Below are 23,064 nucleotides of genomic sequence, written 5' to 3' on the forward strand. Positions count from 1 at the left end.
GTCTCATTCATGTGCCCTCTGTACTATACTGTCTGTTATCATGCTTCGGTCAGTCTGCAGTGTCAGTTATCTGTTGCTCATTTCCTGTTTTACTTTGAAGTTGAGTTTCTCTTCATGTCTTCTGGCTGTTTTATTTCCTCCCTCTGTGATCGGCCTGATTGTTCTCTCTTTCAGAGTTCATATTAGCCAACAGACGGCTCACATTTAGTCGTACCTTTCCTGCTTTTATGTACATTTGAGTTTTCTCTGCATGACCACATTTGATCAAAACTTTTAAATGTGCACAACACTTATAAAAAAGTATATTTACACAGATTATTGTATTTTTCATCCCACCCAACTATATATTTGATAATAGCGTAGCAGCCTGGAGTCCTGAATCTTTTCCTGTGTAGTGAGACGACCTGCTCTGCCCTCCTTTTGGCCTGTTTGTGTAGCAGGTAAGCACTGGGAGGCTGTGAAGGAAGACACCTGAAAAACTTCAATTAAAAAATAATGACATTTAATCTATTAAAGAATCAGAAGATAATCACATGTACATGTGGGCAAATCAATCAGAATCTTTATTGTCATTGTACACAGAAGTTGCACAACGAAATTTAAAATGCATTCCTTTCTAGGTGCCTCAGACAATAAATAATAAAATAATAAAAAAAAAATAAATAAAATAAAAAAAATCTTGTTCAGGGAGGCACAGGCCTCCCCACCAGCTGCCTGTGCTCCCTTCCACAGAAGAGCACAGCTCTAAGCTAAACATAACAACTTTATACTACAAGCACTAACAATTAAATCATGACATGGTGTGGCAGGCCGCTTTAACATAACATCTGTAAAATATAATTAGAGATATCTTAGTTTACTAATACGTCTAGTCATGAATCAGTTTCAGATATCTGGACTGTAAGTGTGGTGAATCTGATTTTATGTTAAAACAGCCTGCCATACACATGTCAGTTTTATTCTCTTTAGTAACAGAGTGTGATGACCTACACACACCCTTCCCTCCTCAGACACAGATGCACATGTTTTGGCAAAACCTTTAAGGATAAGATAAAAATATTCCTCTCTGAGACCAGGAAGGTCATAAACAAGATAAACATATCGCCCAAAGGCCGTGAAGTTGGTCTGAAACTATCTATCTGTCACTCTCTGTCTAATGTATTATTTAATGATCTATTATTTGGTTCAGCCACTGTTTATTAATTAATTTACTGGAGTTTACTTTTAAACATTTGTCATTTTATTCATTGGGTAAAAAATAAACCCCAACAACATCAATATAACAATATGGCACCTATTTTTAGAAGCAACATAACTTCAACTGAGCTTTACATTTAAAACAAAAGTCAAATATCCCTCCATCAGCTGCCTGTCATGTTCATCAGGTTTTGTTGACTGTGGCGTACAATCCACATGACGACTCTTCTGTTTCGTGACTTCTGCCTCTGAGAAACAGAGAAGGAAATTCAGTGATTTGGAGGATACGTCATGAATTCAGATCATTTCCATTATTTGTGAAGATGAAGAGCAAAAGCAGCCAACCTATTTCTTAAACATTTCATTTTAATGTTGTAGTGAGGAAAATGCCACTGTGTGAGGAGCCGCTCACCTCTTGGCTTCACTGCCTCTGTTAAATCTAACAGCAGTGTACTCGGCAACTTCCTGTTCCTCCGTGTGTCTGCGGGGCTGAGCTGCTCTCATGTTGGAGTAGAGAGGATCTGCCTGGTTGTTGAAGTGGATGCTGGCATACTGAAGATCATCCTGCTCCTGTAGCTGTCTCTGATCAGGTAAACACTGCTTAGGAAAAAATGATCTCAAATTATATCATAAAATGAATTTTACTTAAAGAAAGATTATCCAGCAGTATTTCTCAGTCAGTGTCAAACCAAAATGTAGCTTTTTTGGTACAACAGCTGTTTTCACCTGTTCTCTGTGGTTTGTTCGGTCTTCAGATTCAGCAGATTCCTTGGACTTCCTCTTTTTTCTGGTTGTGAGAAATGATGAGGAGCAAAATGATGACATTCACAAACTGTTAAAATCAAAGTTTATTTTGCAAACAATAATGAAACAGATCTGCTCACCGAATCCACAGGAAGACAGAGAAGACTATGACAGGCAGGAGAACAGCAGCAGTTACTCCAGCAGCTGCTAACCTCCCCACTCCTGTGGAAACAACGACCCAAAGAAATCACTGACAGCTCAGTTAGCATTACAACAACTGAGCACAGTGTTGGTTCATGCATGTGATGAAGTCAGGCTAAGCCACAGTCTCAGCAGATCAGCTGACATCAATGCCAGGTGACATCAGCTGACGTCCTTCTACACATCAGTGGCAAATCTCAGATCTCGTACTGTCGCACTGTTTAAGTTGCTTTAGTCTGCCTGCAGTTGCTGCACATCTGCAAACACCTTCACCCAAGTTCCTACTTCTCATTCTGTGTCTGACTTATGAAGATGAGGTCAGAGAGAAAGGTAACATTGTAGGATAAATGTTACTATGACTGAATTTAAGAAAGAATGCACTCTTTGAAGAAGAGCACAAGAACGTGGATGTACATGTGTGCACAGACAACTGTTATTGTGGATTGGTGGTATAAATAAGTAAAACTGAACTGAATAAAGTTAAATCAGTGTCACTGATGAGACTACAGAAAGTAACACTGACTCTGTTGCTCTGTCTACAGATGTGCTGTACAGTCCTGCAGTGCAGTGTGCTGCAACAACTTCAACAACAATACTGCTGCACTTTTATCTGCATTAAACTGTAATTTTGACTGCATATTTACACAGACTCTACTACTGAGCTCATTGAGTGAGGAGGACACTTTGTGAAGAAAAGCCATCAGTCAGGTGGAGGTTAAGGTGTCGTATTGCCAGAAGAACTGAATCATCTCCACTGGCACAGGCCCAACAATACAGCCAGAGTTCTTCCTGAGAGCAACAGATGTTTATATACAGAAAAGCAACAGAGCAGATTTATATCACAGACAACAGAGATGATAAAAATTAAGAATGTAAACATGTGAGGAGTATGATCTTTGAGGGGTTCAAGCAGCTTCCAGCTGCTGCCAAAATTGGTAGAGAATACTGGTCAATCTACCTCCTACCCTCACCTATGGTCACAAGCTTTGGGTAATTACTAAAAGAATAAATACAAGGAGCAGAAATGAGCTTCATTTGAAGGGTGGCTGGCCTCTCCCTTAGAGACAGACTGAGGAGTGAAGCCATTCAGGAGCAGCTCAAAGTAGAGCTGCTGCTCCTCCACATTGAAAGGAGCCAGCTGAGGTGATTTGGAAATCTAACTAGGATGCCTCCTGGGCGCCTCTTGGGTGAGGTGTTCTGGGCATGTTCTACTGGGAGGAGGCCCTGGGGCAGACTCAGGATACGCTGGAGAGATTTTGTCTTTCTGCTAATCTGGGAACACCTTGGGCTCCCCCTGCATGAGCTGGAGGAGGTGGCTGGGGAGAGGGAGGTCTGGGGCTTCTCTGCTTGGGCTGCTGCCCCTGCAACCGGGCTCCAGATAACTGGAAGAAGATGGATGGATGGATGGATGGATGGATGGATGGATGGATGGATGGATGGATGGATGGATGGATGGATGGATGGATAATTACCTGCCACAACAGTCAGCTGTAAGGTGGAGTTCTGATATCCTCTGGTGTTCTGGGCGACACAGTAATAACTCCCACTGTGTTCAGGTCTGATGTCAGTGATGGTGAAGTTCTGTCCTGATGCTTTTGCTGAGTCTTCATCCTCCTTGTACCAGGTGCAATTAGCTGCTGGATTAGCATCACTGCTGCAGGTCAGAGTCACTGAGCTGCCCTCCACTATCTCAGCAGAGGGACTCACTGACACTGAGGGACACTTTGGAGCATCTGGAGGAAATTCATATTAATTGTTTTTGATGTGATGATATCAGCATGTCTTTGTCATAAGTGTTGCACAAGTGAAGTCACAGCAAAATCTTGTGTGTTGCTTTTCTGCAGTTATCATTTTGTGTTAACTGACACAAACAGATTACCCATGCAGCATGAATTTACTGTGTGAAAGCACATTTAAAAAGACAACTTTGCAGATGTCTAAACAAAGTTAAAGACGCACATGCACAGTCAGAAATATACAGCAGAGCACAGGTATTGATTGCCTGGATCTTGTTCATCTGTGAGATTCTAAGGTACTTGCTGCTATCCTCAGTGTCTAAAATGTTGCCTTCTGGTAGTGCTGTGATCAGTTAATCCATGTCTTGTTTACTCCTGGTATAGACAGAAGATGTAGCTGAAAAACCCTACTAATGGCTGCACAAAGCTGGGCTGAAAGACAGCACAGAGGCACTAATCATGGCAGCACAGGTGGAGTCTACCACACCAGGCAAGACCCCAGGTGCAGGCTGTGCAGAGATATGTGCTGAGACAATCCAATCCAAGGTGCAAGGTGCCAGCAGGCAGGGCATACATGGAATGCCATAACCAAGTGGCTGGCGTAGTATCCAGGAACATCTGTGCTGAATATGACCTCGAAGTCCCGAGGTCAGAATGGGATACACCCCCCCCACGAGTGGTTGAGAGTGACCGATCGAATATCCTGTGGGACTTCCAGATACGGCCAAACTGGTGACGGCTAACCAACCGGACATAGTAGTGGTGGACAAAAAGAAGAAGAAAGACACTACAATACCAAGTGTTGGCAACATCAAGAAGAAGGAATACAAGAAGCTTGAGAAATACCAAGGGCTGAGAGAAGAGCTGGAGAGGATGTGGAAGGTGAAGGTAACAGTGGTCCCTGTGGTAATCGGAACACATGGGGCAGTGACCCCCAAACTGGGAGAATGGCTCCAGCAGATTCCAGGAATGACATCCAAGATCTCTGTTCAGAAGAGCACAGTCCTGGGACCAGCTAAGATACTGCACAGGACCCTCAAGCTCCCAGGCCTCTGGTAGAGGATACGAGCTCGGAAGAGGACAAAGACTGCCCACAGGGCGAGTGAGCACTGGACTCATCATATACTTTGAGAAATTTCTTTTTTTAGTTTCCATCAAACAAGCTGCAGCAAGTGCAGCATGGGAGCTCATTACTGTATGTGAAGGTATTTTAAAGGTAAGAGTTGCAAGTTTGCATTGAATGTCTGATGAGTAGAGGTTGTCATAGGAACCTGTGATAAATCCCTGAGTTACTGTCCTGAACACATAACAGGGAGAACAATAATCTCTAAAATGTACTTTTTATCACCTGAAGTCGCTCAATAAGCTACTGAACAGGTAGGATGTGAATGTTATTGAGGAAAAGCTGAAAAAACTCCTAAATTAGTTATTTTACTCACATTTCACATTAATGCGTTTATATCCAGACTTCTTCATCCCCAGCTTATTTACAGCTGTACAGTAATACTGTCCAGAGTCAGAGGACTGAATGGAGCTGAAGACAAGCTGTGAATCTTCACTGAGAGGTTTATGACCATCCTCCTTGTACCAGGTGTAATTAGCTGCTGGGTTAGCATCACTGCTGCAGGTCAGAGTCACTGAGCTGCCCTCCACTATCTCAGCAGAGGGACTCACTGACACAGAGGGAAGCTTTGGAGCATCTGAAGAAAAATAAAGCAAAACAAAAAACTAAATTAAACAAAATAGTTATGAAAAATAAAGTGCACTCTCTTTGAATTCCATGATTTTACATATCAGGACATGATAAAAAATCATCTGCTCCTTACCAGGTTCTAAAATGATTTATATACAACCACTGATGAACAACACATGATGCATCACACCATGTCATTATTTATTTGACAAAAACTAAGCCAAAATGCACAAAATGCATGTGCTGCAAATGATGGAGTAACTCGCTTAAATGCACTCATCAGCCACTTTATTAGGTTCCATTGCTCAGTAATCAGCCATTCAAATGGCACTAATTCAAAGCATTTAGGCATGGAGACATGATGACAAACTGCTGAAGTTCAAACTGAGCATCAAGTTTGAAGAAAAGTTTCATTGTTGTTGGTGCCATACGAGCCGGTGTGAGTGCTTCAGAAACTGATGATCTCCTGGGATTTTCCCGCACGACCGTCACTAGTAAGAGATGACTGTACTGGAAAATCCCAGAAGATCAGAGAATGGTCCGGAAAACAGAACACTTGCTGTGAGCGGCAGTTTTCTGGAAGAAAATGTCAGAGGTCAAAGGAGAATGGCCAGACTACTTTAAGATGATAGGAATGCAAAAGCAACTCAAATAACTGGTTGTTACAACCAAAGTACCAAGGTGAATGAACAACATTGGACCCTTGAAGGAGATGGGCTTTGGCAGCAACACTCCTGTCAGCTGAGAACAGGAAACTCTGGCTCCAATTCACACAGGCTCACCAAAATTGGAAAATACAAGGTTGGAAAAAAAGTTCAGGCTTGTGGTGGTGCTGTAATGGTGTGGGGGGTGTTATCTTGGCACACTTTGGGCTGCTTAGTACCAACAGAGCATTATTTAAACACCATAGCCAACCTGAGTATTGTTGCTGACAATTTCTGCTCCTTTATGACCACAGTATGCCCATCTTCTGATGTCTGCTTCGAGCAGGATAACGCACTCAAATAATCTAGTTTCTTGAAGATGACAATGAGTTCACTGTACTTAAATGGCCTCCACAGTCACCAGATCTCAGTCCAATAGAGCACATTTAGGATGTGCTGAAAGAGGAGAATCACATCCTGGATGTTCAGCTAACAAATCTGCAGCAGCTGTGATGCTGTCATAGATTTTCCACAGCGTACCTTTAAGGTGCAGTTATGTTAAAATCTCTACTAGGTGGTGAAGTGTGAGTGAAGACTCCTGAGTAAACTCACACACTGATGGAGAGGGAAACTTCTCGTGTCCTTTAACAGCACAGGAAATCCAGTCTGTGGGATAAAAAAAGGAAGAAAGAGAAGCAGCTGTTTTGCTATAAATGTCCTGCCCATTCTTCATCCAGTTATAAGCTGGATGATCAAGCAGGCAACTGCTGTGACATCTGAGCTCTACCCAGACATAATCTGAGTAGTTCTGTAACTTGATCACCTGCACCTGGAGATCTGCACACAGGAAGGAGAAACAGAAATGCAGAATACAAATGAAAGTTGTTTCCTTACATGCAGGCAAAATGCATCATGAACCACATTATTAATTGTCTTAAACAAAAATGTTACCTGTGACAGACACAGCGACTCCAGGTAAACCAGCATACCATGCATATGGTTGGTTGGTTATGAACATGAACTTGTACATAGCTGAGTCTCTCTCTTTTAGGCCTGTGATTTTCAGAGTGCAGCTCTCCTGATAACAATGATGCTCCAGTCGACCTGTGTAGTCTGGGTCTTTTTTCAGATCCAAAAATACTTTATCATTCCCTTTACTGAACCACAGTGCTCTCTGAATTTTTGTATTTTTATAGTTTATTCTGGATGGGTATATGTAGGTGCAGCTTATTTCTACTGTTGATCCTTTTAATGCACAGATCTGAGTTGAAGTATAAGTCACGCCCCAGCCATTCTGATTCTGAACCACTGTAACACAGAGCACAGCAGAAACCTCCAATCAAATAAAGGACTTCAGTAAACAGTTTAGAAGACAAACTGGAACATCGTGTATAATGTGTGGAAATGGTCCAGACTCAAAAATCTTCATTTATCAGAGAAATTACAAAAAACGTGCATCAGTTATTTTAATAAATATCAAGAGTTTTGCAAATGTGAAGATGACAGAAATTCAGAACATGAGGCAGGAAAAATATTTACAGCAGCCTTAATTTACCAATGAGATAAAAAAAGTCTCAAATTCACAAAGCCCTACGACTTCTCACCTAAAGACTCTGGGGGATAGACGGCAGCTTTAACTAGATAAACAGTTAAAAATATGGATGATAAATGACTCAATCAAGAGGTTTTTTCATCACTTTTTAAAAAACTAATCTCTCCCCACCCTCTTTAAAAACACTGAATGTAAATATACACAAACAGTACCTGATACAAAGAGAAAGACAACAAATCCTCTCACTGCTGCAGCTAAACTCATTGTTGCTCCTCTCATCTGTCCGTGTGACTTCAGACACAATGAAAAGGTAAGAAGGTCAATAATAACAATGTATCCAGGAGTCAGACACATCAATAAACAGTCCACCTTACAAAGGTGAAGGACATTGTCCGTAAAGATCCCTTTCTGCTTTGAATATGATGTGAGCAGATGGTGAAATCAGGTTAGTGAAACCAAACTTCCTTCTTCACAGCTTTAATATGAACAAGAACAGTGAAAGAAGCCTCCGTTTCACAGTTGACCTGTGCAGCATTTACAGGAAACTGAAATGATGCTACAGCGATGCAGCTGCTGAGGAAGCTGTTTCTTTGAGAAAGCTTCTGTAGCAAAGTGTGAAATAATCCAGTAAAAGGTGAGAAAATTCAGACCTCCAGTTTTGAACTGTTTGATCAGACTTCATGGCTTCCTCTGTTGGAGCAGTTGTGCTTTAATTTCTACAAATGAGAATATTTATTTCATGAGTAAAAACCTTCAAGCTGACTCGTCACCAAAATAAACTTCACATGTTCCAGTTTTACAATTAAAAATCTTTCTTTTCATTTATAGACAAACTCTTTTTTTTTTTTTGCTTTTACACATCTAATCTTTTGATTGAAACACAAGTTGGACCCAGGAGACTCAGACAAATGAAGAAGTGTTAAAAGTTTATTTTTTAACCAGTTCAAGTTGAATGGAGGAGTGTATTATTCTGGAGGTGACAGAGAGCAGAAACAGAGCTCAGGAAAAACCTGTGAAAAGAGAGAAAAGCGATTAAGGAAGGCCAGAGCTGAGAGATGTTCTGAGACAGCTTAATGATTCTTCTTGGTTGAAAGCCTTGCTTGTTTCAGGAAGAGGGTTGAGGTGAGACAGAGGTTGGTGGTGGGCAGGTTGGGGCTCGGAGGTGAAGAGAGTGCAGAGCTCGGTGTAGAGTGGGCAGGAAGGTGGGCTACTGGAAAGTCCTTTTTTCTGAAGTGAGTCACTGAGCATGAAAAATAGCTGAGCTACTGCTCTGGCTGTGGTCTTTATATTCCTATTGAGGCTACAAGGAGGTGATGTAATTAGAAACAACATCAACTTTAATAATATTTGCATGTGCAAAGCATAACAATGCAGCAGATTCATTTAATAGATGAGCAACATTTTATAATATTAATCAGGTTTTCTTGACTGTGGAGTACAATGCAGACGGATCCTCTCCAGTTTCTTTTCTTCTGTTTTAGACAGAAAAGAGAAAGAAGATATGTCATTAATTCTCATTAATATCCCAAACAGCAGATGTGTTACAACAAAGCACAAAAAAGAAATAGTAATGAAAGCATTTCACAGACATTTTATTATGTAGTAGGTAATACTTCTGTGTGTGGAGCTGCTCACCTCTGAGCTGTACTGCCCCTGTTAAATCTAACAGCAGTGTACTCAGTAACTTCCTGTTCCTCCATGTGTCTCTGGGGCTGAGGTCGACGGGATGTGCCTTGTTTTTGGAGAAGTGGACGCTGGCATACTGAACATCGTCCTGCTCCTCTGGCTGTTCCTGACCAGATAGAAACTGTATAAAAAAATCAGTGTCAGCTACAACCTTGAAATGTGAAATTGAAATTTACATTAAAGAAGGGTGACAGAGCAGGAGCAGGGGTGGCTCAGGAGGAAGAGCAGGGCATCAACTAATTGGAAAGCTGGTGGTTTGATTCCTAGCTGCTTCAGACTGCATGTCAACGTATCTTTGGGCAAGATACTGAACCCCGGGCTGCTCTCCGATGCAGCCGTCAGAGTGTGAATGTTAGGTAGAAAGCACTTAGCTGCAGAAGGAAGAGCTTGTATGAACGGGTAAATGCAAATGTGTTGTATAAAGTGCTTTGAGTGCTCAGCTAGAGCAGAAAAGTGCTATATAAGAACTAGTTCGTTTACCATGAAGCATTTCTCTAATCCAAAATCTTGTTGTTTAGCATAACAATGATATGACTGCTTTCACCTGTTCTATGTTATCTGCTCTGTCTTCAATCATCTTCACCGATGATTCCTTGGAATTCCTCCTTTTCCTGGTTTGGAGAATTGACGATGAATAAATGAATAATATTTATTATTTCTAATCAACTGATTGTAAATAATGTAACAGAACAGCTCACCGAACCCACAGGAAGACAGAGACCAATATGAGAGAGAGAACTATGAAAGACAGGAAACGAGCAGCAGCTGCTCCTGCAGCCGTTATCTTCACTGCTCCTGTAGGAACAGTGAAACAACAGTTAACTGAGTGTTACACCATGTTTGGTACCAGTGATCCCACAGATATTATCAAAACAAACACTGAAAAAAACTACAAGTACACAAGGGAGGAATGTAGATGCAGAAACCAGGGAGCAACAATCAGGGAGCAACAACTAGGGAGCAACAACCAGGGAGCAACAACCAGGGAGCAACAACCAGGGAGCAAACACCAGGGAGCAAACACCAGGGAGCAACAACCAGGGAGCAACAACCAGGGAGGAACAACCATGGAGCAACAACCAGGGAGCAAGAGTCCACAAAGCAGAGAAAACAGTTCAGGGGCAAAGCTGAGCAGGAACTCTCTGGAGGCTGAGGTGGTGACTGATGACAACAACGCAGGCAAGAAGCTTAGCACTGGGGGGCTGAGCCCCTTCTGGTGGCTGAGTGACAAAAGAGGGGGGGACACCCTTTAGGAGAATCCCTCCAGAGGCTTTGCAGAGGGCCAGTGTTGACAAAGGAGGGCAGATGACTGGCAGGCGGGACAGAGCCGTTCTGGCGGTGGAGCTGATGGGTGGTGCTGATGGGCTGCGAGGCAGGACAAGCTGAATGTGGAGCCTGAAGGAGCAAGCTTTGCAGACTCTGAATCAGGAATGCAGGAGGTCTGCAATGGAGTAGGAGCTGAGCCAAAGGAGTGGCCAGACAGTTTAGCCTCGCCACTCGGGTTCGGCCATCTCTGGCTGCTCAGACAGACTCTCAGGAGGCTTGCTCAAGCAAAGGAAATGCAGTCTCAGGGGATGGGATATGTGTGTGTGTGTGTGTGTGTGTGTGTGTGTTATCAGTGCCAGGACAGGTGAGCACTAACAGGCTGAAAATTAAGCCACTCCACCCTGATCACCAGGATTACTGATAGACAGGAAGCAGCAGGTGACTCTGACAGAGGAGTAGTTGTTTCTGGGGATGGTAGAGAGTGGTGAAGGGTGGAATTAATCAAGTCCTTTAATCTCAAGCAAAAAGTCTACAATCACAATTTTTCTCCTCAGTTCTCCTGAGCACTGCTTCTCTGTATTCCCTGAGTCAGGAAAACTTTAAATGGAAATAAAAAAGAATGAAACCTTGGGAAAAACTAAAAGAGGGATCCCTCTGAAGCTAAAAGGTAGATCCACAAAAAATTAAAGAATGAGAAACAACAATTATGATCTGAGAGGAGGTCAAGCAGATTCCAGATGTGGCCGAGAACATGAACTAGGATACATGATTTCCTCACTGCCAACAGTCAGTAAAGACACAGGATGCTTTACCTGACTGTAAATGATTTCCTGAAACAGAAATCAATACGGTGGAGTTCTGATATCCTCTGGTGTTCTGGGCGACACAGTAATAACTCCCACTGTGTTCAGGTCTGATGTCAGTGATGGTGAAGTTCTGTCCTGATGCTTTTGGTGAGTCTTCATCCTCCTTGTACCAGGTGTAATTAGCTGCTGGGTTAGCATCACTGCTGCAGGTCAGAGTCACTGAGCTGCCCTCCACTATCTCAGCAGAGGGACTCACTGACACAGAGGGAAGCTTTGGAGCATCTGGAGGAGGAAACATATTGTAGCTCCAATAATTATGTATGTATTCAATGTCATGCTGATTTTATCATGTGTGCTGTTTAAATGAATTACAGCAAAAACCTGTTTGTTGCCTTTGTAGAGTTATCCATGTGTGTGTTACCTCCTAGCAAATATCAGGATTTGCTGGACTATATTTTTTACTTTGATTTGGGTTTTGATGAACTACAAAAGGACAAATTGGTGACACTGGTCCAGTGTAAGAGACAATAAAAATGTTCTTATTCTTATAAACACACATGAAATGTTTGTAGAGTGTTGACAAAATAAACTGGAAGTATTTAAAAAGTCTTTTATGACACACAAGGTTGCAGTGATTGTTTAGTATTAGTTTAGAGGTAGTTTTGAAGAGTTGGGTATAAATTTGTTTTCTTCTGATCCACTGAAACTGCTCAGTGAACTACAGCAGCAGAATCTGGATGTTGAGCAGAAGAGCTGAAAAAAATGTTCTTTTTTTGTGCATCACTCACATTTCACATCAATAAATGTGTATCCAGAGCATGTTGCTTTCTGCATGCTGACACTGACGCAGTAATACTGTCCAGAATCAGAGGGCTGAATGGAGCTCAAGACAAGATTTTGGTCCACACTTTGGGCTCTATGACTATTAAACTTGTACCAGGTGTATTCAGCTGCTGGGTTAGCATCACTGCTGCAGGTCAGAGTCACTGAGCTGCCCTCCACTATCTCAGCAGAGGGACTCACTGACACAGAGGGAAACTTTGGAGCATCTGGAGGAGAAAAGATTAAAAAAAATATAACATTTTACTTCAAGGAGAGTTTTCAGAGTGCAACACATTTTAAATACTTCACTCTGATAAACAGAAATAAAAACAGAAACAAATCTTACCTTTGACAGACAAAATGACTCCAGGTGCACCTTCATAAAATTCTCTTGATTTGTTTGTTCCAAATCTGAACTTGTACTCAGCGGAGTCGCACTCTCTCAGGTCTGTGATTCTCAGAGTGGAATTATTCTCATTAAAATCATATTTGACTCGACCTGCGTACTTTGGGTCAGTTTGCAGATCCACAGCTGCATCATTGTCCCATTTAGTCAGCCACAATCTTTTTTGAACTTCAGTACGTTGATCATTTATTTTGGGTGGATACGTGTAGGTACAGCTCATTTCCACTGTTGATCCTGTTACAGCACAGATGTGAGCAGAGGTGTAATTCACTCCCCAGCCATCCTGAGCCTGTACCACTGTAACACAGAGCACACCAGAGCACCACAAGTCAAATGAACAAGTTCAGTTAATAATAAGGTAACAAGACAAGTGAATCATGTTACAGATATAATGTGTGGAAATGGACGCTGGACAAGATTCAAAATCCTCAGTGATCTGACCAATTATCTGCAATCAGTGTGAGAACATATTCAACATGCACCAGTCTGACTGCAACTCAAGGCAACTTCTTATTTTACAAAAGCTCTTCCCCATTTTTTTAATAAACTGGTGCCTTCCCCTTTTTGTGCTCACTTGTTTCTACTCCCCTCAATATTTCCTCTCTTTAAAAAATCATTCTCCACGTTCAGTCTTTGCCTGTTTGCAGATTTGCTGTAGCTTTCCTGTGTCGTTTCCTACCTCCCTGTCTGATTATTAGTTTGGACTAGTTTGTGTCTCAGCCTGTGGTGAACGGTGAATGAGGGCACAGAAGAGTCCAAACACAAAGTCTTCAGTTATGCAAAGTTATTATAAAGAAAACTTTCAGATGAACACATGCTCTCCACTTTTAATTCAAATGTAAACTGAGGCAGACGATCAAACAGTCTCAAAATGCAGTAAAGGATCAGAAATGCGATGAGCTTAAAGTGATGCAGTCTACTGAGCAGGTAAAAGGAAGTTAGAGCCTTCATGCTCTTCCTGGGACCAAGAAGAGCATGAAGGCTGAGAAAACTAATGAAAAGCAGAACAGACTTAAAGCATAAGAAGCTGTTTACAGCAGCTATGAGAACCAAAATAGATATCAAATACTTCCCCACTGTTAACTGTACAGTGTGAGGACACATAAGAGAACACAGTCAGCTGCTTCATTTGAAATAATCTTGTCTGTGTGACACCAGACTTAAATCATAAGAAACGTTTTACATTAGTTATGAAAACACAATAAACAACACAATACTGGTAAATGCACAGAGCAGAAATAAAATAATATTAGAAAAAGTGAGACGCCACTTTGCAAAGCACATATACATATACCCACATGCACTCACACTTAGAGATACAGTAGCAGCTGCAGTCAGGTTGACTATTCAACAGCTCCTGAGTTTGGTTAACTTCAGTCTGAGCTGCTCACTGATTCAGGAGTCTAGGAGCAACAGTGCCAAGGAAATGATTGGTCTGTGGTCAGAGACCGATGTCTCTGAAACACTGATCCATCCATTTCCAACAAAGTGGACTCAAGCCTGAATTTAGAGGCTTCTGTTCACTTTATTTTCCCACATTCCTCTTTTAAGTATATAAGATAAACATAGTACCTGACACAGAGAGAAGGACAGCAACGAATCCTGTCGCTGCTGCAGTTAAACTCATAGCTGCTCCTCTCATCTGTCTGTGTGACTTCAGAGACAATCAAATATGTCAGCAGATAAATAATGCATACAAGAATCAGACACACCAATAAACAGATGTACTTACAAAGGTGAGGGGCTTCAACTCTAAAGATGCCTTTATTCTCTGGTCTGCACGCAGAAGACAGAACTCACTCTGCTGACATGCACCACCCTCCCTTCCTCTTCACAGGATTAATATGCAAATACAAGCAAAAAAAAAAAAAACAGCAAACAAACGTGAAGTTAAATCATCTTTTGGACCTTGTGTCACACAAAGCCATCAACAACACCACTTAAAACCAAAGTCCTGGCAGCACGCTCATCCTGCTCTCTTATCTCCCTCCTCTTTTGAGCACAACTTTTTGCTTTGCTTGCTAAAAATAATTTTAAATAATGTTCCACTGCGTAGCTACTCTATAAGATGCTGAAAAACAAACATGTTTGCTGTCATGTTGCATGTTGGTAGTTGTGTTCTCAATCAGTTTGAGTTCAGGTAACGTCATCTTGGATCCCGTTGTGGTCTCCATCCTGTGGAGAAAGTTCTCCTGTGAAGTAGCAGGTCCGATACGCCTTTGGATCAGTCAGGGCTACAACCTACACTCCTCTTGGCAATTCTCACTGTCAGCAATGCCAACCCAGGATCCAGCCTCAGTGCTGTGCATTTGCAAGAGCTAGTTTCAGTCTTTTTGCATCTGCAAGCCTTTTCTGCCCGTCTGCAAGTTCTCGACAGTGCAACCACACGTTCCCTGCATTCAGTCTGCTTTCCACTCTGGGAGTGCCAGCCTCTGTTTTCGCTGCCTGGGCTGCCCTTAATTTCCCAAGAGACCAATGTTCCCTCCAATCTGTGTACAAGTATTAGAATCTACAAGTTAAAGTCCATTTTTTTCAGTGGTTCTGAATTCCTCTGATCTGCGTCTGTGTAAAGTTATGTGTTGTGGTGGATTTGATGGACTTTGGCTTTTCATGTAATTCCATGCACAGTTTATCCAGAGCAGTCACAGTGGTCAGTCACTTATTTAGCGCTGTTTACTGATCAACTTAAATGTGGTTGGAATCATTTCTCCTAGTAGGCCTGTCACAAACTCTTTCCACTACATCCGGGCTCCGCTTAATTCAGCTCAATACTCGCATCAAAAGGACAATCTGTGTTACTGAGCTTGAATTCTTAGCCCAGTCACTCCACCCGTTTATTCCACAGTTGGGCTTGGAAATCATTTTTAGCAGACGATCTCTTTTTGGCACAACTCCACCAGCTTCCTCTTCAACCCACCCGGCCGATCGATATGGGCAGAAGGTCTTCTTGTTAATCCAGAAAAAGATCTGCAGCAATTGTAGTGTTAATGACTCCATTTACTGCTCTTTAATTAGATCAATATATAATTATATATAAATATAAACATACAGTACCTGACATAGAAGCACAGCACCAACACTGCTGCTCCTCTCGTCTCTGTGACTTCAGAGATGACAAAGAAGAAGTCAGCAGGTAAATAATGTATCCTGTACTATAAAGCAGGATTTTGTCTTATCCAGGCAACTTCAGGGCTAACTCCGGGTTTTCTGAACTCCAAAGGTGGTTCACTTCTTACGGGGGTAAATTTCCATGTTAACTTGGTCATGACATTTTCTATAATAATGATTATGAACCTGAGCTTGTGCTCATTGTTCAGCAATGGAGCTAGTTTCAGTCATTAATCACCTGTACTGTTTATAAGGTCGGGGAAACCTGACATCAGCTGAGACTGAAGAAGCCGCTTGGCTGAGTGAAAAGTTTCTCCCACTGAAAATGCAGCATCCAGATGAACAGAATCACCTTCATGGATGTCCCTCCTGGTTACTTTCCTTGAGCCGGTAAGTGACAATATTGTAAAGGAGATCTGAGTTTTCCTCTATGTAGTGAGGTTTCACTATTTTGGGGAGGGCTGAATAGATGTTAGGTGGAGTGTCCACTGGTCTGTTCTTGAGGGCTTCTGCCAAGAGCAGTGCTCAAAAATCAGCAGAGCCAACAAGGGAGAGAGTCGCAGGCCTACTAGCACGTTTCTCTCTGAAAACAGCGAGTTAGCTCAGCTTCTCCTGAAAACAAACACATGTCATATGCAGAAATACTCCTGTCCGCAAGTTTCAGTCACAGAACTGATATTGGGCCTCTTTAGTAACTCCAGCAGCTTTTTAATGTCAAAAGAAGGCTTTGTGCTGCCGTAGTAAATCTGACCCCATCTCAGTCTTTGTAATCAAGGCCGTTCTTCTTTAAATTACGCGCATAAAACACGGTGAGAACAAGTTGTAGTGAAGTAAGTTGTACATTTTTTAGTTCATCTTCTGGACATTAGAACTGCAACATGCTGGAGATCCAGCATCACACTGATGTTGATGATAATGATGACAAACTGGAGACCAGTATAAGGTTGTTTGGATTCTGAGTGCGCCACTCTTCTCTTTGCCCAAATCCTCATCAAGGCTCCTAACCACCTTTCCTCGGCCGACATGAAAACATAATCAAGGGAAGGTGTTTAGGAAAAGGATATGGGAGCTACTTTTCAAATACACCCTCTGACTTACTCAGGGGCTCTGCCTATTCTGGGTCAACCAATCAGCATTTGACCAACATGACCATCCATGTCCAGCGATGTGCATTTGGGATTTTGATAGACTGCACAGGTGCACATTTGTGGTGAGTGAAAACGCTCTCCCTACACTGAGTGCAATGAAGAACAGAAATGTGATGAGCCCTGGTGCAGAGGAAGAATATTAAACAGGAGATGCACTTGTTAGTTAACAGAAACCTCACCACTGTTAACCGTACAGTGTGGGGATACATCTTAATACACTAAGAACATATTAAATTCAATTTTATTTATATGACACCAAATAACAATAAGCAGTCACCTCAAGACACTTTATATTGAAAAATAAAGACCAAGCAATAATTACAGAGAAAACCCAATAAAAACTGAAGTTAAAACAAAGTTGTGTTGATAATCGTTCTTCCAGCTTGCTGTGTACAAACTGGTGATTAAAAAAGAAAAAAAACAATATTGAAGATACTAAAATCCTTTCACCTCATAAGCTGCACTGGTATGGATCGTTCATTTTCAATATATGCTCTTCTTTAAAAAATAAAAATAAATTCTTATATTTGGGTGAATTCGTGTTTAAAGCAGTCAGTGGAGAGAGCTCAAATGAAGGTTGAAGTTGCAACACTGAAATTCACCACTAGATGGCACTGAAACATCAGTGAGATGCGCCCTGTTAGGTTATTTGTTTGGAACAATTTGCTTTTTAAATATTAACCCTGTTTAACTCATTAAAGATATAATAAAGAAGTGTACACTTCTCCCAGTTGTTACAAATATGTTTGACATGATTTAATGGAAAACTCTGAAACACATTTTTGCTCTATTTAAGATAAGTCCATTTACACTAATGGAAATGTTGAAGGAAGCTCTACAAGTGTTTTCCTCACTTATTACAAGAAGTTGAAATCCAAAAACATTAATTTTAAGGAGACCAAACATAATAATGAGGAGAATCAGTACGATATCACAATGTAAACAGATACATGAAAAATACTAGTACACACAAACACAATAATAATCCAATTTCCTGTTTCATTTTCATTTTCCTCCAGATGCTCCCAAAGCTGTTACAGTGTCAGTGAGTCCCACTGGTGAAATCAAGGAGGGCAGCTCAGTGACTCTGACCTGCAGCAGTGATGCTAACCCAGCAGCTAATTACACCTGGTACAAGAAGGATGAAGACTCACCTAAAGCATCAGGACAGAACTTCATCATCACTGACTTCAGACCTGAACACAGTGGGAGTTATTACTGTGTCGCCCAGAACAGCAAAGGATATCAGAACTCCCCCTTAGAGCTGACTGTTGTGGGAGGTAATCATCCATCCATCTTCCTCCACTTATTAGTTGCAGGGGCAGCAGCCTAAGCAGAGAAGCCCAGACCTCCCTCTCCCCAGCCACCTCGTCCAGCTTGTCCAGCTTGTGTTACCAAAGGTGTTTCCAGGCCAGCCTAGAGATATAATCTCTCCAGCGTGTCCTGGGTCTGCCTCGTGGGCCTCCTACTGGTAGGACATGCCTGGAACACCTCACCCAAGAGGCGCCAAGAATGCATGCTGGTCAGATGCCTGAACCACCTCAACTGGCTCCTTTCCATGTGGAGGAGCAGCCCCACCCAAATGGCTGCACTCCTCACCCTCTCCCTAAGGGAGAGGCCAGCCACCCTTCAGATGAAGCTCATTTCTGCTGCTTGTATTTATTCTTTCAGTAATTACCCAAAGCTTGTGACCATAGTTGAGGGTAGGAGGTAGATTGACCAGTATTCTCTACCAATTTTGGCAGCAGCTGGAAGCTGCTTGAACCCCTCAAAGATCATACTCCTCACATGTTTACATTCTTAATTTTTATCATCTCTGTTGTCTGTGATATAAATCTGCTCTGTTGCTTTTCTGTATATAAACATCTGTTGCTCTCAGGAAGAACTCTGGCTGTATTGTTGGGCCTGTGCCAGTGGAGATGATTCAGTTCTTCTGGCAATACGACACCTTAACCTCCACTTGACTGATGGCTTTTCTTCACAAAGTGTCCTCCTCACTCCATGAGCTCAGTAGTAGAGTCTGTGTAAATATGCAGTCAAAATGACAGTTTAATGCAGATAAAAGTGCAGCAGTATTGTTGTTGAAGTTGTTGCAGCACACTGCACTGCAGGACTGTGCAACACATCTGTAGACAGAGCAACAGAGTCAGTGTTACTTTCTGTAGTCTCATCAGTGACACTGATTTAACTTTATTCAGTTCAGTTTTATTTATTTATTTATATATATATATATATATATATATATATATATATATATATATATATATATATATATATATATATATATATATATATATATATATATATATATATATATATATATATACTACAAATCCACAATAACAGTTACCACAAGGTGCTTTATATTGTAAGATAAAGAGCCCACAATATCAGAAAGAAACCCCAACAATCCCTCTATGAGAAAGCACTTGGTGAGAGTGGGAAGGAAAAACTCCCTTTTAACAGGAAGAAACCTCCAGCAGAAGCAGCCTCAGGGAGGAGCAGCCATCAGCCAGGACTGGTTGGTGGTGAGGGGAGGGAGACAGGACAAAAGTCACTCTGTGGGAGAGAGCCAGAGTTTAATAATAACTAATGATTAAATGCAAAGTGCTATATAAACACATTGAAACTGAAAAAGAAATGAGTGTAGAGGAAATGCTCAGTACATCATGGGAATTCCCCCAGCAGCCTAGGACTATTGCAGCAGGGTCACCTGATCAGCCCTAACTATAAATTTTATCAAAAGAGGAACATTATAATCCTAATCTTAAAGTAGTGAAAGTGTCTGTCTGCCTAAACCAAGCTGAGAGCTGGTTCCATAGTAAAGATTCAAGATCTTCTATGTAAGAAGAAGCATTTAAATTAAATTTTGGGTTTAACAGGAAGCTTTTTTTTTTTCAAGCACTTTAAAAAGCCACAGCAAATACAAAGTGCTGTACACCAAATAAATAAAAATATTAGGACAGTCTGATAATAATTAAAATAATCCAGACTAGAAGTAATAAATGCATGAACTAGTTTTCAGCATCACTCTGAGACAGGATGTTTCTACGTTTATAAATATTGCACGAATGAATGAAGGCAGTCCTACATATTTGTTTAATGTGCTCATTGAAGGACATATACTGGTCAAAAATATTTCTCCCAGTGTTATTGGAGGCCAAGGTAATGCCATATAACATATCTGACTTTTAGTTACATTGAGATAACAGAGGCCATAAAATAAGGAAGGCATTACATGATTTTCAGTGAACTTCAGTAACTTTTCTAACTGTGCACACATGTACATCCACGTACATGTGTACATCTCAGCTGATGTCACCTGGCATTGATGTCAGCTGATCTGCTGAGACTGTGGCTTAGCCTGACTTCATCACATGCATGAACCAACACTGTGCTCAGTTGTTGTAATGCTAACTGAGCTGTCAGTGATTTCTTTGGGTCGTTGTTTCCACAGGAGTGGGGAGGTTAGCAGCTGCTGGAGTAACTGCTGCTGTTCTCCTGCCTGTCATAGTCTTCTCTGTCTTCCTGTGGATTCGGTGAGCAGATCTATTTCATTATTGTTTGCAAAATAAACTTTGATTTTAACAGTTTGTGAATGTCATCATTTTGCTCCTCATCATTTCTCACAACCAGAAAAAAGAGGAAGTCCAAGGAATCTGCTGAATCTGAAGACCGAACAAAACACAGAGATCAGGTGAAAACAGCTGTTGGACCAAAAAAGCTACATTTTGGTTTGACACTGACTGAGAAATACTGCTGAATAATCTTTCTTTAAGTAAAATTCATTGTATGATATAATTTGAGATCATTTTTTTCCTAAACAGTGTTTACCTGATCAGAGACAGCTACAGGAGCAGGATGATCTTCAGTATGCCAGCATCCACTTCAACAACCAGGCAGATCCTCTCTACTCCAACATGAGAGCAGCTCAGCCCCGCAGACACACGGAGGAACAGGAAGTTGCCGAGTACACTGCTGTTAGATTTAACAGAGGCAGTGAAGCCAAGAGGTGAGCGGCTCCTCACACAGTGGCATTTTCCTCACTACAACATTAAAAGGAAATGTTTAAGAAATTGGTTGGCTGCTTTTGCTCTTCATCTTCACAAATAATGGAAATGATCTGAATTCATGACGTATCCTCCAAATCACTGAATTTCCTTCTCTGTTTCTCAGAGGCAGAAGTCACGAAACAGAAGAGTCGTCATGTGGATTGTACGCCACAGTCAACAAAACCTGATGAACATGACAGGCAGCTGATGGAGGGATATTTGACTTTTGTTTTAAATGTAAAGCTCAGTTGAAGTTATGTTGCTTCTAAAAATAGGTGCCATATTGTTATATTGATGTTGTTGGGGTTTATTTTTTACCCAATGAATAAAATGACAAATGTTTAAAAGTAAACTCCAGTAAATTAATTAATAAACAGTGGCTGAACCAAATAATAGATCATTAATTAATACATTAGACAGAGAGTGACAGATAGATAGTTCCAGACCAACTTCACGGCCTTTGGGCGATATGTTTATCTTGTTTATGACCTTCCTGGTCTCAGAGAGGAATATTTTTATCTTATCCTTAAAGGTTTTGCCAAAACATGTGCATCTGTGTCTGAGGAGGGAAGGGTGTGTGTAGGTCATCACTCTCTGTTACTAAAGAGAATAAAACTGACATGTGTATGGCAGGCTGTTTTTAACATAAAATCAGATTCACCACACTTACAGTCCAGATATCTGAAACTGATTCATGACTAGACGTATTAGTAAACTAAGATATCTCTAATTATATCTTACAGGTGTTATGTTAAAGCGGCCTGCCACACCATGTCATGATTTAATTGTTAGTGCTTGTAGTATAAAGTTGTTATGTTTAGCTTAGAGCTGTGCTCTTCTGTGGAAGGGAGCACAGGCAGCTGGTGGGGAGGCCTGTGCCTCCCTGAACAAGATTTGCCCACATGTACATGTGATTATCTTCTGATTCTTTAATAGATTAAATGTCATTATTTAATCCCCCCCCCCCAGTGCTTACCTGCCACACAAACAGGCCAAAAGGAGGGCAGAGCAGGTCGTCACACTACACAGGAAAAGATTCAGGACTCCAGGCTGCTACGCTATTATCAAATATATAGTTGGGTGGGAAGAAAAATACAATAATCTGTGTAAATATACTTTTTTTATAAGTGTTGTGCACATTTAAAAGTTTTGATGAAATGTGGTCATGCAGAGAAAACTCAAATGTACATAAAAGCAGGAAAGGTACGACTAAATGTGAGCCGTCTGTTGGCTAATATGAACTCTGAAAGAGAGAACAATCAGGCCGATCACAGAGGGAGGAAATAAAACAGCCAGAAGACATGAAGAGAAACTCAACTTCAAAGTAAAACAGGAAATGAGCAACAGATAACTGACACTGCAGACTGACCGAAGCATGATAACAGACAGTATAGTACAGAGGGCACATGAATGAGACAGAGTGAACTCAGACAGGGAGAACAACATTTACAAAACCAGCAACCAAAAACTGCTCCTTTGTTTTGCTGATGTTGAGCAGCAGGTTGTTTTTGTGCACCAGATCAATGAGACAAAGATTAAACATTGCTGTGCACAGAGATCCTTTTTCATTTCCTCTTTTCTCTACAAGACAAATGACAGACGAGTCGAGTCAAATGAAATCGTTCTCATTCTCCTCTCTAACTTTTCAGGGATGTCTGTGGCTCTGCAGGTAGAGCAGGTCATCTACTAATCAGAAGGCTGGTAATTTGATTCCTGGCTTCTTCAGTCTGCATGCCAAAGCATCTGTAGGCAAGATGGTGAACTGCAAGTTGCTCCTGATTGGAGTGCGAATGTTAGATATATGCAAATATGTATGAAGTGCTTCGAGTGCATGAGTAGAGTAGAAAGGTGTTATATAAGAACCAGCCCATTTAGCATGTAAATGAGGAGGAGGAGGAAGAGTGGGTGTTGTTTTTAACACCTTCACATGTATATCGCATTATGACTTGAGACGATGTGAGAAAAGTGAACTTCTGCATTGCAGATTAAAGTGCTGTCAGTGT

At 41.3% G+C, this 23,064-nt stretch overlaps 2 protein-coding genes across 2 annotated transcripts; both read right to left on the minus strand.

Moving 5' to 3' along the window:
• Positions 1-1,218: 1,218 nt before the first annotated feature.
• Positions 1,219-7,245, minus strand: LOC115790307 (B-cell receptor CD22-like). The gene is made up of 8 exons (XM_030744121.1): positions 7,167-7,245; positions 6,828-7,052; positions 5,318-5,578; positions 3,615-3,875; positions 2,082-2,163; positions 1,924-1,984; positions 1,610-1,794; positions 1,219-1,445 (listed from the first exon to the last, which is right to left on the minus strand). Exons 1-8 carry the CDS (start codon positions 7,243-7,245, stop codon positions 1,382-1,384), a joined length of 1,218 nt encoding a protein of 405 aa, XP_030599981.1. The 3' UTR covers positions 1,219-1,381.
• A 1,916-nt stretch (positions 7,246-9,161) lies between these two features.
• LOC115780764 (B-cell receptor CD22-like) lies at positions 9,162-14,603 on the minus strand. The gene is made up of 9 exons (XM_030730167.1): positions 14,486-14,603; positions 14,326-14,407; positions 12,694-13,050; positions 12,314-12,574; positions 11,532-11,807; positions 10,152-10,248; positions 9,998-10,064; positions 9,403-9,574; positions 9,162-9,239 (listed from the first exon to the last, which is right to left on the minus strand). The coding sequence occupies exons 2-9, from the start codon at positions 14,393-14,395 to the stop codon at positions 9,178-9,180; spliced, it is 1,362 nt and encodes a 453-aa protein (XP_030586027.1). The 5' UTR covers positions 14,396-14,407; positions 14,486-14,603; the 3' UTR covers positions 9,162-9,177.
• Between the last annotated feature and the right edge of the window lie 8,461 nt (positions 14,604-23,064).

The sequence above is a fragment of the Archocentrus centrarchus genome, chromosome 1, assembly GCF_007364275.1.
Source record: "Archocentrus centrarchus isolate MPI-CPG fArcCen1 chromosome 1, fArcCen1, whole genome shotgun sequence".
Classification (NCBI taxonomy): Eukaryota; Metazoa; Chordata; class Actinopteri; order Cichliformes; family Cichlidae; genus Archocentrus; species Archocentrus centrarchus.

Coding starts and splice junctions, on each gene's coding strand:
- LOC115780764 (XM_030730167.1), bottom strand. CDS start 14,395: ATGAGAGGAGCAGCTATGAGTTTAACTGCAGCAGCGACAGGATTCGTT. Junction 13,051..14,325: donor TGTCCTTCTCTCTGTGTCAG/GTACTATGTTTA, acceptor TCTGTGTTACAG/TGGTACAGGCTCAGGATGGC. Junction 10,065..10,151: donor TCTGTCTTCCTGTGGGTTCG/GTGAGCTGTTCT, acceptor TCTCCAAACCAG/GAAAAGGAGGAATTCCAAGG.
- LOC115790307 (XM_030744121.1), bottom strand. CDS start 7,245: ATGTACAAGTTCATGTTCATAACCAACCAACCATATGCATGGTATGCT. Junction 7,053..7,166: donor AGTCGCTGTGTCTGTCACAG/GTAACATTTTTG, acceptor TCCTGTGTGCAG/ATCTCCAGGTGCAGGTGATC. Junction 1,795..1,923: donor GAACAAACCACAGAGAACAG/GTGAAAACAGCT, acceptor TTTCCTAAGCAG/TGTTTACCTGATCAGAGACA.